The sequence below is a fragment of the Colletotrichum gloeosporioides genome (assembly GCF_011800055.1).
Source record: "Colletotrichum gloeosporioides strain Lc1 chromosome Unknown consensus_84, whole genome shotgun sequence".
Taxonomy (NCBI): domain Eukaryota; kingdom Fungi; phylum Ascomycota; class Sordariomycetes; order Glomerellales; family Glomerellaceae; genus Colletotrichum; species Colletotrichum gloeosporioides.
Window position 1 is genome coordinate 216,784 of NW_025544729.1, and position 14,253 is coordinate 231,036.

Genomic DNA, 14,253 nt, shown 5'->3' on the forward strand with positions numbered 1-14,253 from the left:
AATTTCCTCTGTGTACTCTCCCGCGTTCGGGAATGTCGAGACTTGTCTCATCGTGGTCCTTTCTAGGTACCCGCCGGCGCAAACGCGCGCGCCTGGAATTCCAGGGGCTGCACTTGGGATAGGACCCCTATTCCGTGCTTGGCACCACGTTTGTGTCCCTTCATCGGTTGACGACCTGACATTATGACATATGACGTTGCTCGAGGGGACTGGATACGTCAGTCTTTGGTGGTGATCGAAGCTCAGCAAGTCATCACAGCTCAACAAGTTTTCGATGACTGTTTCTCGCCTCTCTGACAGCGAGTAATGAACAGGCTGGAAAATAAGTGACCCCCCGATCAAGACAACTAATATCAGTGGAAAAACAGCACCACTCTTGGTGATCGGGCTCAAATGCCTTGAGATATTGAAAATGTTCATTCATGCAAACCGGAATATCTGTAATTCTCCATGTCCCAGCCATGAGGGGGAAGCATGCACCACCTCTCTATGGGTAACCATTGCCCATGTTCCTTGTTAACCAGATATCATTTCCAAGCAGGCCCATTCCATATAGTATATTTATCATGGTATCATCGTGCCCTCTCCAGTTCTAGATCTTCGTCTCTACCCCCATCTATATCCGCCAGCATCGGTACAGCCTCGGTATCCCTCACATTCGCAACCTCAACGTCCACCATAAACTCCCTTCTAGGTGGCGGCGGGCTCTTCATCAGGACAACCCAAAGCGCGCTCCCGATGATGAGCCCACATCCCGCCAAACTCATCCACCCCATGACGTTGCCAAAGATGAACCGGTCGAAACCTGCCGCGAAGAGCATGTGCGTGTAGACCATGGCGTTGGCCCTGTTTGAGCGATCCATACCCAGTCCAGCGGTAAGAAGGAACTGCATGATGAATCCAAACACACCAAGCAACACCATGAACAGCCACTGCCGTCCTGAGTGGGGCAGCGCGAACCGCAGAGCCGGCTGCTCAAACTCGAGAAGCGGTGCAATCGTAAGGACGACGGCACATACGATCGTGCACCACGTCGCAAAGTAGTTGACGGATATAAGCGGGTGCGCACGCTTGCCTATCCACCTGATGGTCGTGAAAGCTCCAGCGGCGCCAAAGACCCCAAGTATGGCAACGCCGATGGCTGTCAAGCGTTCTGCCGTCGTGGCCTGGTGGTTGAGGCCGGGCAGGGTGGTCGTTGACACGGTGCCGTTTGTGACATTGTAATCCTCCGGCGCGGTGGCAGCGGCCGAGGAGGTCGAATCGCCAGTGAAGAGGGACGCCGGATGAGCAATAAGAACAACGCCGAAGAAGGCTATGACAGTTCCTATCTGCTCAGCTCTAGTGAAAGGTTCGCGCAGCGCGATGTAACAGACGTAGCCCGCAACGCTGGGAGCCAGGAACGTGATGACTGTGGCTTCAGCAAGAGGGAGGTACATCATCGAATACCACATGCCAAAGATGCCGAAGAACCCGCTCACTCCTCTGGCGATGAGAAGCCATCTGACCTCCTTTTTTCCAAACGGAAAATCTGGCGTCTTCATCCAGTACATGTACGCGCAGCAGCAGACCATGGTGACACTCTGCCGGGCGAACAAGACTTGAAGTGGATGCATCCCCTCTCCCTCCAGCTCAAGCAGCCGCGCTGTAAGGTTCATCAGAGCACCGAACAGCTGCGAGAGAGCCACCAAGACGACGCCCTTGTTCATGACCCAGAACCGCCATAGCTTCCCCTGCGTCGGTGGTGTCTGCGGTATCGTAGGGAGCTCTGATCCACCCAACAACGGCGAGGCTCTTCCATTCTGAAAAGGACTTGTTGAGAATGATCGGAAAGATCCGGGGTCGGGCAGGTCGAGGCCCTTTCCGTGGTCTTGCGACCAAGATAATTTGCTGTCTGTCGACATTCTGTCAAATGATCCATACGTGTCTTGTTCAGAATCTTCGACTTGTGTCTTCACCCTGGGGTTTTGAGGGACATAGTGATCATCGTTTTTCTTCGGGCCAGACATGACGGCTAGATGAAGTCATGTCTTGAAGTCGAGGCCGCGTAGAGTACAAAGAGGTTCCTGGTGGCGCGGTGGGGTAGTGAAGTGAAGCAGGCCAGGAGGATGGACTAGACGTTTCAACTCTGAGAACGGAGTGATATCTCGAGTAGAAAAGATCACGGAGAGAATTCAAACACAACTGGAAGCGGGGTGTAGTGAAGAATCAAAGAGAGGACGTCCCATCGTTCATCGGAAGTGGGGAGGCTGGAATAATGAATGGGTCTGTCGGTCACCTTCAGCGGTTCTCGGTTCAATCAGTCAGTCAGTCAGTCAGTCAGTCAGTCAAGGTCTTTCCCAAAGCCAAGGGCCGGGACGCCGGGAAGACAAGAAAAGGACGAAATACGTGCGGCCTATTGCGTGCGGTGTGCCACCCCTCAAGCCCACCACCCTTGCGCATCTTGCTGCCGTCTGCCTTAGTGTGGTGGACCACTAGGCCGGGCGGACAGGGCTGTGTGGGAGAGAATGGGATGGGCGAGAGACGCAATGGACGAGTCACCAGCAGTCCGAAGCAACGAATGCAGAAGTGCCTAGTTCAGGTGGTGGGTGGATGGGCGAGGAAGGAAAAAGAGCGGCATGGGTGGAGTCGATGGGGAGGCGTGGTAAGGTAGAGATTCTCGAGGGTGGTCATCCACAACCACTCGTTTTGGCTTCCGCGCCTGCGCGGAGAGATAATGGAGCCAACCAACATCACTAGCTTGACCTTGACTTACCGGCTCCTTCTGAGTTGCCCAAACATACCATAGCCTGCAGGAGGAAGGCCCGCGGCCAGACCTTTTGTTTCCGCCGAGGCGCCGTCGAGACGAGAAACAGAGAGTGTGCTGCGACAGCAGAGCTGCATCGTCACCTGCCGCCAGGTCTCGCCCCTCCCTCCCTTCTCCCCGATATCGCCAGCTAGTGTGCGGCATGCAACCCAGCAGACCGTGGAACAAACAGCTACCTGAGAAAAAGCCCTGGGCTTCCTGGTGGCCGGGGTGTCGCGTGCTGTGGGAGGTAGTCCACTTTCTCGGCGAGGTCACGCGTGAAGCTTCTACCGACAGCAGCGGCTCCGGTGCCGATTCGGGAAACGGGCAAAAGGCCGTACCGCTCTACCTTGCGGTTGCAGTCCAACATATGCATGGCATGGTTGTACTAAAAAAGCGGCTGAACCTTATTGTGTGCAAGAAGAGACCTCGCGTCTGCTTTTTCAAGTTGTTTGTTGTAATGCCATGCGAGGGTATGGCGGCTGTGGCATGTTGAATTAAGGTCGGCGGGGTTCGGCCGCTTTTCCCCAAGTCAAAGATCGTGATACACCCTGGTCAAAAGTGGAAACCACCTCAGATCTCGCTTCGTTATGCCGAAAAAGTTTCAACGGCGTCATGTCAAACTCGGCCTGCCTGATCTATGATTTGATGCACGCTGCTCAAAGCCCCAAGAATTATCAATTATGCCATGCCTCATGTGCCTATGCCTCTGCCCATGTGTCCTCAGACTTAATACGAGGCCGTTGATCCAAAACGCCAGTCGCTATGCACCGTGCCCAACAATCGAATCGCCGTGCCACCTCCAACTCTCACTTTGCGTCGCCGTCGAGCCTGACCCTCTTGGCTGGTCGTCCCGCAATCTCACTCTCTGCATCGGCATCGTCATCTGCCTCGCCCAGCTCCTCCTCCTGCTTCGCAGCAGCATCGGCAGCAGAGCTCGCGGCATCGCCCTGCCCGTTGACGGCCTTATCTTTTGACTGTTTGCCCCCCTCCTGGTCCGCTGCGTCCTTCATGAGGACGGCCTCGTCGTCCTTTGTGAAGATCTTCTTCGCCGAGTCGATCTCGCCCTTCTTCTCAAAGACCTCCTGCACCTTGCCGAGAAACGCGTCGTTCTTTCGGAAGGCGAACTCGAAATCTTCATATTTGACCTTCTGCCGGCCGGCGTAGTTGGCAGCTCGGGTGGCCTCGAAGGCCATGCCTTGGATGAACTCGGTTACGATCTCGTCGAGGACGCGGATGGTCTCGGGAAGGGGGTTGCGCACGTCGCCATGGGCGTAGAGCAACTGAGCCACTAGGAGGGAGCAGTCGTATTAGCTTGGAGGTTTTGCTGTGAGGGAATTGCGGGGAAATGTGCGTACGCTCGTTGTGGCTAAAGTTCATCTTGCCAACATTTTTGGCAGCGCGGGCGCGAGGCTCCATGATGGGCAGTCGTGAGTGATCGATGCGCGCTGATGGATGTATCGCTTGAGCCTAGTGTAGAGTCGCGCAGGTCTTTGATTGTTTCAAATTGTTTGCTCGTGATGTAGACGCGAGCAGTGAGGTCGAGGAGGTGGAGGTTGAATCGTGAGGATAAAATTGGCGGAGGTAGGACGAACTCCAGATGGAGAATTCACGGTGACAGACTGCGCAACGCACAGGGCAGGCAGCTTCAGCCTCAGTTTCCACAACTTGCACTGTGGGGGTGGCGCCCAAGTATACCTGTGCTGCCGTGCTGCCTTACGGGGGACGCGGAGCTAAGGTAGAGCTCGAGCCACGTGTGGCTCAGTAAATCTCCGGGCCACCTTGTCCACTGTACGGACAGGAGAGCGTACCGTACCCTTGGGCTCTGGTATCGCGACCTTCCATCCATTTGCATCCAGGTCAATTACGTCGCCAGTTCCTGCGCAGAGGGACAACAGTCGCAAACATGGTGAGTCGCAGTCGCATCCAACGAACAAGTCCGACGAATGCTAACAAGTCCCTCCAGACCGCCCTCTTCAACTTCCAGTCTCTCCTCCTCGTCATCCTCCTGCTCGTCTGCACATGCGCATACATCCACCAGCTCATACCCGCCATGATGGACCGAAACAAGGACGGGTAAGAAGGATGCCCGCCACAGAACACACGCTGGATGACGAGAATGCTGATCGTTCGGTAGCTTCATGGGCATCTTTTGGAAATTCGCCAGGGTAGGCGAGCGTTTAAGTCCGTACATCAGCTTATGCTGCGTCGTCATGGCGGTAAGTCTCCCTGTTCTACCGACATGTCTGCCCTTCGGACTTGACTGACAGATGAGTAAAACAGGTCTCCATGCTCATCAACTAAATATAACACCTGTACGATCACGCACGACTCGGCTCGCTGGGGAGGCGGTCGAGAAAAATGAAGACTTGTCCTATGGTTTCGGAGTTGGTTAGGGAAATGAATACGGCTACGGCTTTGGTAGAAGAGGCACAGGAAGCGCAAAGAAGCAGTCATCTTCGGGCCAATATCGCCCGTGTCATGATCGCAGGAGTACAAAGAACGCTCTGCCTAGAGTCAGGCAGGCAGTCTCAAGGATAATAAGAGTTTACGTCATCACCCATGTCGCGCATGTTTCGCGCATGTTTCTTCAGAGATGCGATAAAGTCCTTCGCCCTTAACGACAGGATTGGGAAGCTCTAAGTTGAGGGATTAGCATGGTACGTCCTGGACAACGAGCTATTGTCTTGCGTGTGGTTCCGTATCAGCCATACAGCCAACTTTCCAAAGGAACCAGGCCAGTCCAGTTTCACCGGCGGACTGTACGAGCCGTTTTGAAGATGATCTTTGGTTGGATTCCTCTTGCCAGAGCGGATTCCTTTCGGCCGTTTGAAGATGCCCAGTGTGCCCCATCCCAGTCGCTATCGGGTTCGCCGAAGGACTTGGATCAAAGTCGTGATGCCAGCTGCAGGTATGTCACACAGACGCAGCACGACAAACATATTGCTTTCTAGCCGTCTGATGCAAGATGATGGGGGCAGTGCTTGTACTGGACGGCGACCCTGAAACCCCCATCAACCATCCCACGAAGGGCGACTCTCACTTAAGCGCCGTGTCCAGGTCACATTTTCTTTTGTCTGTGCCTAAGCCTCATTGCTTTTGCTGCCGCATCACCTTTGAGTCCTCTTGCGTCGGCAGGTACGCTCAGAGATACGGCAATGGTCTTTGAGAAACAAACCGCCGGACGAGAGGCATCGGCTGGCGGGGATGGGGTTGCAGGATTGCAGCGGAATGTTCTACACGGTCTTGGGTATGCTTCTCTTGTATCACCAGGGAGCGTACCTCTTTCGAGTCTTCTCTCCAACATTCCATGCTGTGGCGCAGTTTCCGGAGGCTTTTGGAGCGGGAGGTAGTCAATCCTAACGGCATGTTTGGTAACGTATACGTTTAGGAATCCGCAGATTCAACTTGGCGATGGTTTCCGCGCAGCTAGTAGCCTGAACACCAGTCTGGGGAGATTCAGAGTAGTGTAACCGTTTTGAGAGAGTTACATCGTAGCCAACTTTGTTGAACTTGACCTTCCGTTCCTCTCCAGCATGCTTATTGTTGCTTTTCCACCCTCGGCCAGGTCCCTCCCTTCACCGTCCCTTTCACCATCCTCAGTCTGGGTCCCCGTTCCACCAGTCTGACTCCCGGCTATCCTGTCCCGGCTGTAAACATACCTGCTTGCCACCATCACGAGAAGTCTACTATATCCAGCATGAAAAACACATTCGGAGGGCTCACCTGAGGGTAGGCCAGGGTTCAGAAATGTCAGGTGTTTGGTGAACCTGTCTTGTCTGAGTGCTTGGGGCCTCTCATCCAGACCAGTCTCACACCGAAGTCTTCACTAGTTGAGAAATAGAACACACGAGACTCCCTACCTTTCCTGTGCCAGAGGAACTAGTTTTTTTTCATACGTGCTCAATATCGTCATTGGTGCCGTTGTCGTTTACTCCTATTATCGTTACTATCGAGCCTATCATCGCGCAATCGCTTTACCTGAAGTACATGTAACGTCAAGTGTGTACTAACAAGAAAGGAACCAGCAAAGTTACCACGGGGGGTCTATCCGAGCTGCTCGTATTCAGCTCGGTTCACTATACAGCGGTTCAGATTCATTCAAAGCTCAAACCTGACATTGACATGTCCTACTTTCGTATGGTACCGCCTGCGGGCACACCCTTTCTTCCCTTCTAACCTTTCTCACACAGTTTACCGCTTGTGGGCACCCCTTGTTGCCTGTCGTTCACATCCATATGTATTGATCTGAACGGTAACCCGCCCACGCAAGTGGTTGACAATCTGATATCAAGCTGGCCAGAGCAAGACACAGAGGACAAGGATACACCGTCGAGACACACAGGCGCGCATCAGCAGAGGAAAAGAAAACCAAAACGACCATTCGGCTGGGCGATTCACTCGAGTACATACAACACAACCCCTGCAAGTTTGAAGGCGTGGTACCTCGTTAGAAGACTGTCTCTATTTAGTACCTGCTTAATTCCGTGGGAAATACTCTTTTGTGTAAGAAATGACGAAGCGATTCAGGTAGAGGGGATAACAAACAAACAGGCATTGTATTGTAGTCACATAGATTATGATTGACATGTGTACAAATGTTTAACGTCAAGTGAAACTCTCATTTTCTGTCTCAGAGCAATGCAAAAGTGTGCGCTATGTATCTGCATGTAACCACCGCCATGGAAACGCCTGTCCAATCGACTAACCAACGCGATAAGAGCGCGAGCTTGATGCTTTGATCCCCAAAACACCGTCTAAGGTTCCGTAACACCCGTTGCCTGAAGAGATATGAATTCTTGCGAGAAAAGTGGTGAAATGCAAGATTAAAATACTGTAAAAGGGGTATTGTTGTTCGGCCAGACATAGTAGATAAGCCCCCTTTGTCGGGGCGAGTCGGGCTGCTGGCTTCTTGACCAGCAGCGTCCATATTAAATAATGTGACGCCTAAAAAGTCGAGCTTTGCTCAGAGGCAGTTCTTTTAGAACTGGTTCATCTCCATGACGCTGTCGGCCTGATCCTCGGAAGTATAAGCCAGACCCGCGAACACACGCCAGTGAAGAATACCGAGGTGCGCCAGCCGAGTCGCCATGTCTTCGAGGCCGCCATCCTCACGGACTTCGCGGCTGGTCTCGGAGGGCTCCCGGCCATCGCGGTCGGGGCTACCACTCCATGACCGCCCTGAGCCGTTGGCACGACCGCCTGTGGCGACCGAAAACAGTCCGACGCCTGTCAGGCCACGGTATTCCCTGACCCGCCTCTGCAGCTCCACCAAGAGCCTGCCGTGGAATTGCTCCTGAACTTCCTGGAACATCGAGCTGTTGACGTCGCAAACGTTGGAAGCGAGCTTTGATTCCAAAACGGGAAGCATGTCGGACGGAGCGTTGCAGTACCGGAAGATCTGGATAGCCAAGGAGGGTGCCAGGGCTTCCCAGCGGGATTCGTGCCGGCGTGGCGGTGGTGAGGTGTGAAGTAAGGCGACGAGTGAGTTGTAGAGTTCCTTGGACTTCGCCACGGAGTCTACGGGGTCGGCAGGAGCGAAAATCAGCGAAGATCGGGGAGAAGAGGTTGCTGAGCCACTGGCGCTAAAGGCGAGGCTTGAGGGTCGCGAGGGAGGAGTGTTGAAGTCGAAGGCTGGCGTCAAAGAAGCTGGTCTGCTGCGAATCCCCTCATCGAATCGATCCACGTCGAAGACAGCAAGTCGGCCAACGCGTTCCAGATCGTCAAACATTCGCATGCAGACTTCCAAGTTGATAGCATCCAGCATGTCAGCTCGCAGCTTGATAAAGCGCTCCTCATCAAAGATGAAGGTGTTAGGCAGAGCCTTCTCCGAGACCGAAGGCAGGATGAGTCTGGAAATGGCTTCGAAGAACACGGACATCTCGCCGAAAGAGTGTGCCGCAACGGGGGAGACGGTCGATGCGTATCGGTCCTCGGCGTCCCTGTACCATGCGTTCGCCTGCGTAACGTCCAACTTGTTGCCCTGAATCTTCTTCTCGAAAAACTTGCGCTCGAATGGAACAGTACCCTCGATCAGGATAGGGCGGAGACAACGAATCTGGTGGTTGGCGACGTCGAGCTTCATGGCCTCCAGCACGCTCAAAAGGCTCTTCATGCCCTTGACCAACTCCTCCACGTTATTCGTCCTGTTTCCATTGCTGAGCTGGCTGTACATCTGGTCCACCCATTCGTCACGCATTGGGGCGCAATGTGACTTGAGAACACGAGACAACCACAAGGCCAACTTTTCCAGATCCGCAACGCCCCTGTAGAACTGCTGCATCAGCAGATCGACGTTGAGCCCCTCATCCAAGTAAACCCTGTCTCTCTGGGGAACCAAAGTCTGAATGATGTCCTTCACAGCCTTCAAGAGTGATGGCAAACACCAATCGTCCGTCTGGCCGTGAGCAACGTAGAAAGCCTCCGGTTCCCTCACAAAATCAACCAGTTGGTCCTGCAAGGTATTCCAGAAGAGGTCCGCCTTATGTTGCTTCCGCTTGCCCTTGTCTCCATCCAGATTAGGTCGGAAATGCAGCTCGGGGTCAAAGTTAATATCGTGGCGCAGCTTGGGATTGTGCATGATTTTGCACACATCCAGCTCGCTCAAGGTGCCCTTGGTGACTGGAGGCTCAAGAGGGCGAGATGGCCTCGGTGCGGGTGCCTTTGCCTCAGGGACTGGTGCAAAATAGCTGTCTGTCGGCGCGCTCGGAGTCGAAACCGTGGAACTGTTGGAAGATGCCCTGGCCATCAGGGGCGCTGATGAAGGAGTTGACGTGCTTGAAGGCGGGTTGAAGCCTCTGGGAGAGTCCTGGGAAGGTTGTTGGAATTGGGCCTTCGCCTCTTCTTGTTCGGTCTGCTTGCCCGTTTGGGGCTCTGTTTCTTGGATTGGTTCATTGTCGGCACTGGCACGAGTAGAAGTCGACAAATGCCGACGGTTGCTCTCTATGCCGCCTCCGGCTCCCTGTTCGCCCGCCATCGTACCGAACTGTCGAGCGAAGAGATGGATTTCGTTGTTTTTTGGAGGATCGTTCCACTCGAATCCAGTTCCGCAATCGATTCAGAGAAAGCCGTCCAAAACCAATTCCAGAACCGTCGGGTTACACACTCGAGATGGGCGCTGAGACAGGAAAATGGGGCCTAGATTGTCCAAGTAGGGGAAGGAGCTGTCGTGGGGCTAGTATCCCGCAAGAGTGCAAGTTAGCAAGAGTATATCTAGATAGAGGGCCGCAAACAAGCACTGGCGTTTTTGTGAGACGGAGCAGGTCTCGTGAGCACCACACGGATGTGTGCAGGTGCCAGTTGCCGTAGCTCTGTGTGATGAACCCAGTCTTCGGAGGCAGGATTGCGAGGTTGCGGCTGCGGTGGCCGGGTAAGCGAGGCATGCTGATGGCAACTTACAGAATGAGTTGCAAATGCGGCGCAGAATGCAACGGCAATTGGGAGATTCGAGGCAAGGGTCACTATCTCGAGGGATGTTTGCTTCGATGTTTCAAGCAGATGTGCGCAGAAGGAGCGGCTGGACCACGACAAGTCCGTATTGGGTGGGAGGGGGCTTGCTGCAGCAGACACGGCTAGGAAGCAAGCAAGCGGCCACGACAGGGTCACAATAATCCTCGTTGGTTGCTGCCGTCGGGTGAGAGCGGGCGTGGGAGTGAGATGAGCAGCGAAGCGTGTGTCGAGCCCGAGAGTGCGGTCAGGCGCAGTACGACTACGACGTGTGTATCGTGTGGCGGGAGACCGGTAGGTTTGTTGGTTGGTCGGGGGGTGTATGTTTCCGTTCGGTGTTGCTCGATTCCCGGGTGAAAGTTGGGAAAAAGGGTGAAAGTCTATTGGAGGGCGAGCGAGGGGATGTTATGAGATTTGAGGAAGGGGTCAGGCGAGTGAGCAGGTCTGTAGCCAGCTGAGAAGCGAGGCTTGGTTGGATGCTGCGGGTGAGATGTCGGGAGATTGCCAGGTATCGTAGCGAGAGAAGGATGGACCCGAGCAAAAGAGAGTGCAAGAAGCAAGCCAAAGAGCCCAGAGAGTTAATTACAAATTGGGAAGGAAATTGCAAGCGGAGAGAAGGAAGGAAAGGAAGAGGAAAATCACGTCTAGTAAGGGGACGGGAGAGGCAAGAGAAATACGGTCGGTAAGTACGGTCAGGTCAGGCCCCAGACCAGGTCAGGTCAGGTCAGTGCAGTATGCAGCCGGGGAAGGGATGAAAAAAAAAAGGAGAGAGGAGAGGACTGGAGCGTGTTAAAGCCAAACAATAATATTAAGACGTATGGAGGGTAAGGTACATTGCCCATAGTACATACATACTATGTAGAGCAACAGAAGGGGTGGGAGGGGGGTACGTACACGCCTCACCTTCTAGCAGGTGCACTAGGACGGGCAGGTTACTTAGCTAGCACACGCTGCTGGTCTGGTCTGGTCTGGTCTGGTCTGTCTGGTGTGTGTGTGTGTGTGTGTGTGCCTCTGTCTGGAGTGAGTATGTGTGTGTGTGGGAGGGGACGGGGGGAGTGTGGAAGGCCGTGGGAGTGGAGAGAGGACGGGAGGCAAGGTAAGGTATGCCAGGTACATAGCGTATTCTTTGGGCTGCCCGCGGAAAGACTCAAGTCAAGACCGGGGACTCAAAAGTGTACCGCAGCAGCGAGGTACACATACCACGCATCCACACACTACCTTTGGTACAACACCCTACACACTTACATAGACATGCATGTGTGAGGTAGCGTCTAAGAAGGCGGCGGAAAGGAACTGGAAGGCGGGAAAGCCCAGGCCAATGCACTACCTGAATAAAAACATGGAGGAGGGGGAATGGGAAAAAAGAAGAAGAGAGACTCTGACAGTGAGAATGGGAGAGTGACAGAGAGAGAGGCAAGGTACCTGCGACAGGCGCAGGAACAGGTACCCAAACCCTGCCTTGACCAGTCAGTAGAGGCTTTCCACTTTGTTAGTGATGTGTCCGGTGTATTGGCACTAAAGAGCGAGGCAAAGAAGCCCCATATGTATGTATGTACTGCATAGTATGTATGTACCTACACATGGCCGGGAACCAGGTCCCAAGGGCCAAGGGATGATATGCGCTTGGATGGGTTGGGTGAAATTGCTGGCAATGCACCCTCTCTTCAATGCAGCAGCCAGCAGTACTGCGTACAGATAGATACTCACCCACACTACACACTCGGAGCTTCATCTTTTAGCGCAGCACCCACTGACATTCTCTCGCAGCCCCCTTCCTTGACCTGAACGGCGTGTTCTGGCTGGTATGGCACGGTAATGGTGCCGTGCCCTGTGGCATGGCATGGCATGGCAAGGTCAGCCAGGCCAGCTCAGGTCCTGACAGAGAAGAAGGTTGTCCTGACCCTGGGAGGAGCGACGTAGGAACGGGCACCAGCAGCAGGAACCAGCAGAAACGCAGTAGAGGGTGTGCTGCGTATCCGTACGGGTCAGGTATGTGATGTCCAGTGATGTGGAGGGACCATGTACCCCTTCCGTATCTCGCTGCAGCTCCTGCCGCGTTAGAGGCACGCATCTGCTACTTCCAAATGTTGAAGCAGCTGCAGCAGCGCAGACAGAGAAAGAGTGAGAGAGCGACGCATCCCACACCACACACCTATCCCATACATGCCATGCCTCCCTCATCTGCTTCCCTCACTTCACCTCGACCCAGCATCCCTTCCCAGTTCCCGCTCATGGTGTTGGCACCTTTCCCTTCTCTGTCAGGTACGGCACGCCTCGTCGACGCCTCAACCCGCCAATTCCAACACCGCGCCTCCTTGCCCGCCGCGACTTTAGCCCGTCATCTTTGCGAGGTCCCTTTGAGAACTTCCCCATAGCCATGACAAGCCACGTCCTAGCTAGCCCACTACCGCTCCGTCCATGAGATGGGAACACGGAGCGACCATTCATGTACCTCTGCAGCCTACATACATGGCAGTGGTACATTGTCGCCTTGCTTGCTCGCTGCCCCTCCACCACCGCTACCACCACCACCACCCGGCATTAAAGCACCATCGGCAGAACCAGCAGCACCAAGATTGCAGCAGCCTGGTGGATGCTGCTGCAGTGCAGCGCTGTGCTTGCAGTGTCTTCTTTGTGCAGCACCGGCCGGCGAGCACCAGCACAACACCGCATTACAACTCACTCCCACCAATCTACGGATACCCATACGATTCAAGCCAGTTGTTCGTCCCTCGGGACCTCGCCGAGTACCTTGGTAAGCACGTAAGGTAGGTAGGTACCTACTGACCTTACGGATACCCTCAAGAACGAACGATACCTGCAAGCCGCGTACATATTTGCTATGTCAATGCCACGCCATCTGCAACTCGTCACTCTGGTCCCTTGGGTGGCAGCGTGGCACCGAGGGCGCGTATCGACACGAAATAACAACGGCCGGCCAATACCAGTCGAGTCGAGTCAGCAGGCGGTGAGCTGAGCTGAGGCGGCGTCGACAGCAGCACTGCTGATTGAGGCAATACAAGTTGGAGAGAGAGTCGTGTGCATCTCGCCATCGTCATTTGCCATTGCCATTGCCATTTGCATCAAATCACAATTGCCGTTGGCACGCTGCCTGCCAGTCAGTGCTCGTCCTCGCTCGTGGCTCTGACTGATTTCTTCTTCGGGTGTCGGTACGCCCACGGCCACTAAGACGAGATAATTACCCATGCTGCCATGCCCCATGCCATGCCAGACCATGCCAGACCATGCCATGCCACGCTCATCGCGCGCTGGGGCGATTGGCACCCACGGCACCCAGGGCCCAGGACAGAGATCCTTGCGGCGGGCCGGGGGGCGTGGACGAACAACACGTTTGGTACTTGGGACTCTTCCTCCTTTTGGGGGTTGCGTCCACTCGGGCCTGTCCCTGCCGGCCGCCGGAGACTCTCTCCCAAAGAACCACGACCCATGCGCCTGTCGGTGATCTCGAAGAACGCAACGCAAAATGGATACCTCATGGAACACGCCAGCCAGCCTCCCTTCTTTGCCTGGTTCTCCTTGTTTTGTTTTCCCCGGGAAGCTGGAACAGGTTGAAGGGGATACCAAAACCAAAAAAGGGGACGACGGTGTGGCGTTGAGACGGGGCCAGGTCGATCCAGCGTCGTTGGAGCGACCAGCAAGTTCAAAACACCAGACTCTCTTGTTCATGGAATCAAACAAGCCAAGGGCAAGAGGGCAGGTATGCGCGTGCGACTAGTCGTTGGGTGGGGTTTGAAAGAATAGAGACACACGACATACGATAGCCGCGGGGGGGCCGTCGCCGCCGCCGCTTGACGGCAAAGAGACGACCACCGCATCATCCGTGAAGGGCAAGCTACTTTACCTGCCGGCCCCTCGCTCGAGGCGACATACAAGAGACTTGAATTTCGGGGTGAGGTCAGGCGAGGTTGAGGTAATGCAAGGCAGGCAGGTCAAAGTTGGTAAAGCTATAAGGCGGCGGCGGCGGCGGACGGCGAGTCAACCACGTTAGGTTCGGTTCGCATCGT

General features: G+C 54.6%; 4 protein-coding genes across 4 annotated transcripts; 1 reads left to right on the forward strand and 3 right to left on the reverse strand.

Moving 5' to 3' along the window:
- Nucleotides 1-572: 572 nt before the first annotated feature.
- Nucleotides 573-2,006, reverse strand: GCG54_00002131 (putative transport protein; the record flags this gene model as incomplete). The annotated part of the gene is made up of 1 exon (XM_045402228.1): nt 573-2,006. The coding sequence occupies one exon, from the start codon at nt 2,004-2,006 to the stop codon at nt 573-575; it is 1,434 nt and encodes a 477-aa protein (XP_045258590.1).
- Nucleotides 2,007-3,591: 1,585 nt separating this feature from the next.
- Nucleotides 3,592-4,201, reverse strand: GCG54_00002132 (Transcription initiation factor TFIID subunit 13; the record flags this gene model as incomplete). Its single annotated transcript, XM_045402229.1, has 2 exons — nt 3,592-4,073; nt 4,141-4,201. The coding sequence occupies 2 exons, from the start codon at nt 4,199-4,201 to the stop codon at nt 3,592-3,594; spliced, it is 543 nt and encodes a 180-aa protein (XP_045258591.1).
- A 487-nt stretch (nt 4,202-4,688) lies between these two features.
- GCG54_00002133 (Protein kish-A) lies at nt 4,689-5,086 on the forward strand (the record flags this gene model as incomplete). Its single annotated transcript, XM_045402230.1, has 4 exons — nt 4,689-4,691; nt 4,749-4,858; nt 4,920-5,001; nt 5,066-5,086. 4 exons carry the CDS (start codon nt 4,689-4,691, stop codon nt 5,084-5,086), a joined length of 216 nt encoding a protein of 71 aa, XP_045258592.1.
- Nucleotides 5,087-7,763: 2,677 nt separating this feature from the next.
- On the reverse strand, nt 7,764-9,758 carry GCG54_00002134 (Protein SOK1; the record flags this gene model as incomplete). The annotated part of the gene is made up of 1 exon (XM_045402231.1): nt 7,764-9,758. The coding sequence occupies one exon, from the start codon at nt 9,756-9,758 to the stop codon at nt 7,764-7,766; it is 1,995 nt and encodes a 664-aa protein (XP_045258593.1).
- Between the last annotated feature and the right edge of the window lie 4,495 nt (nt 9,759-14,253).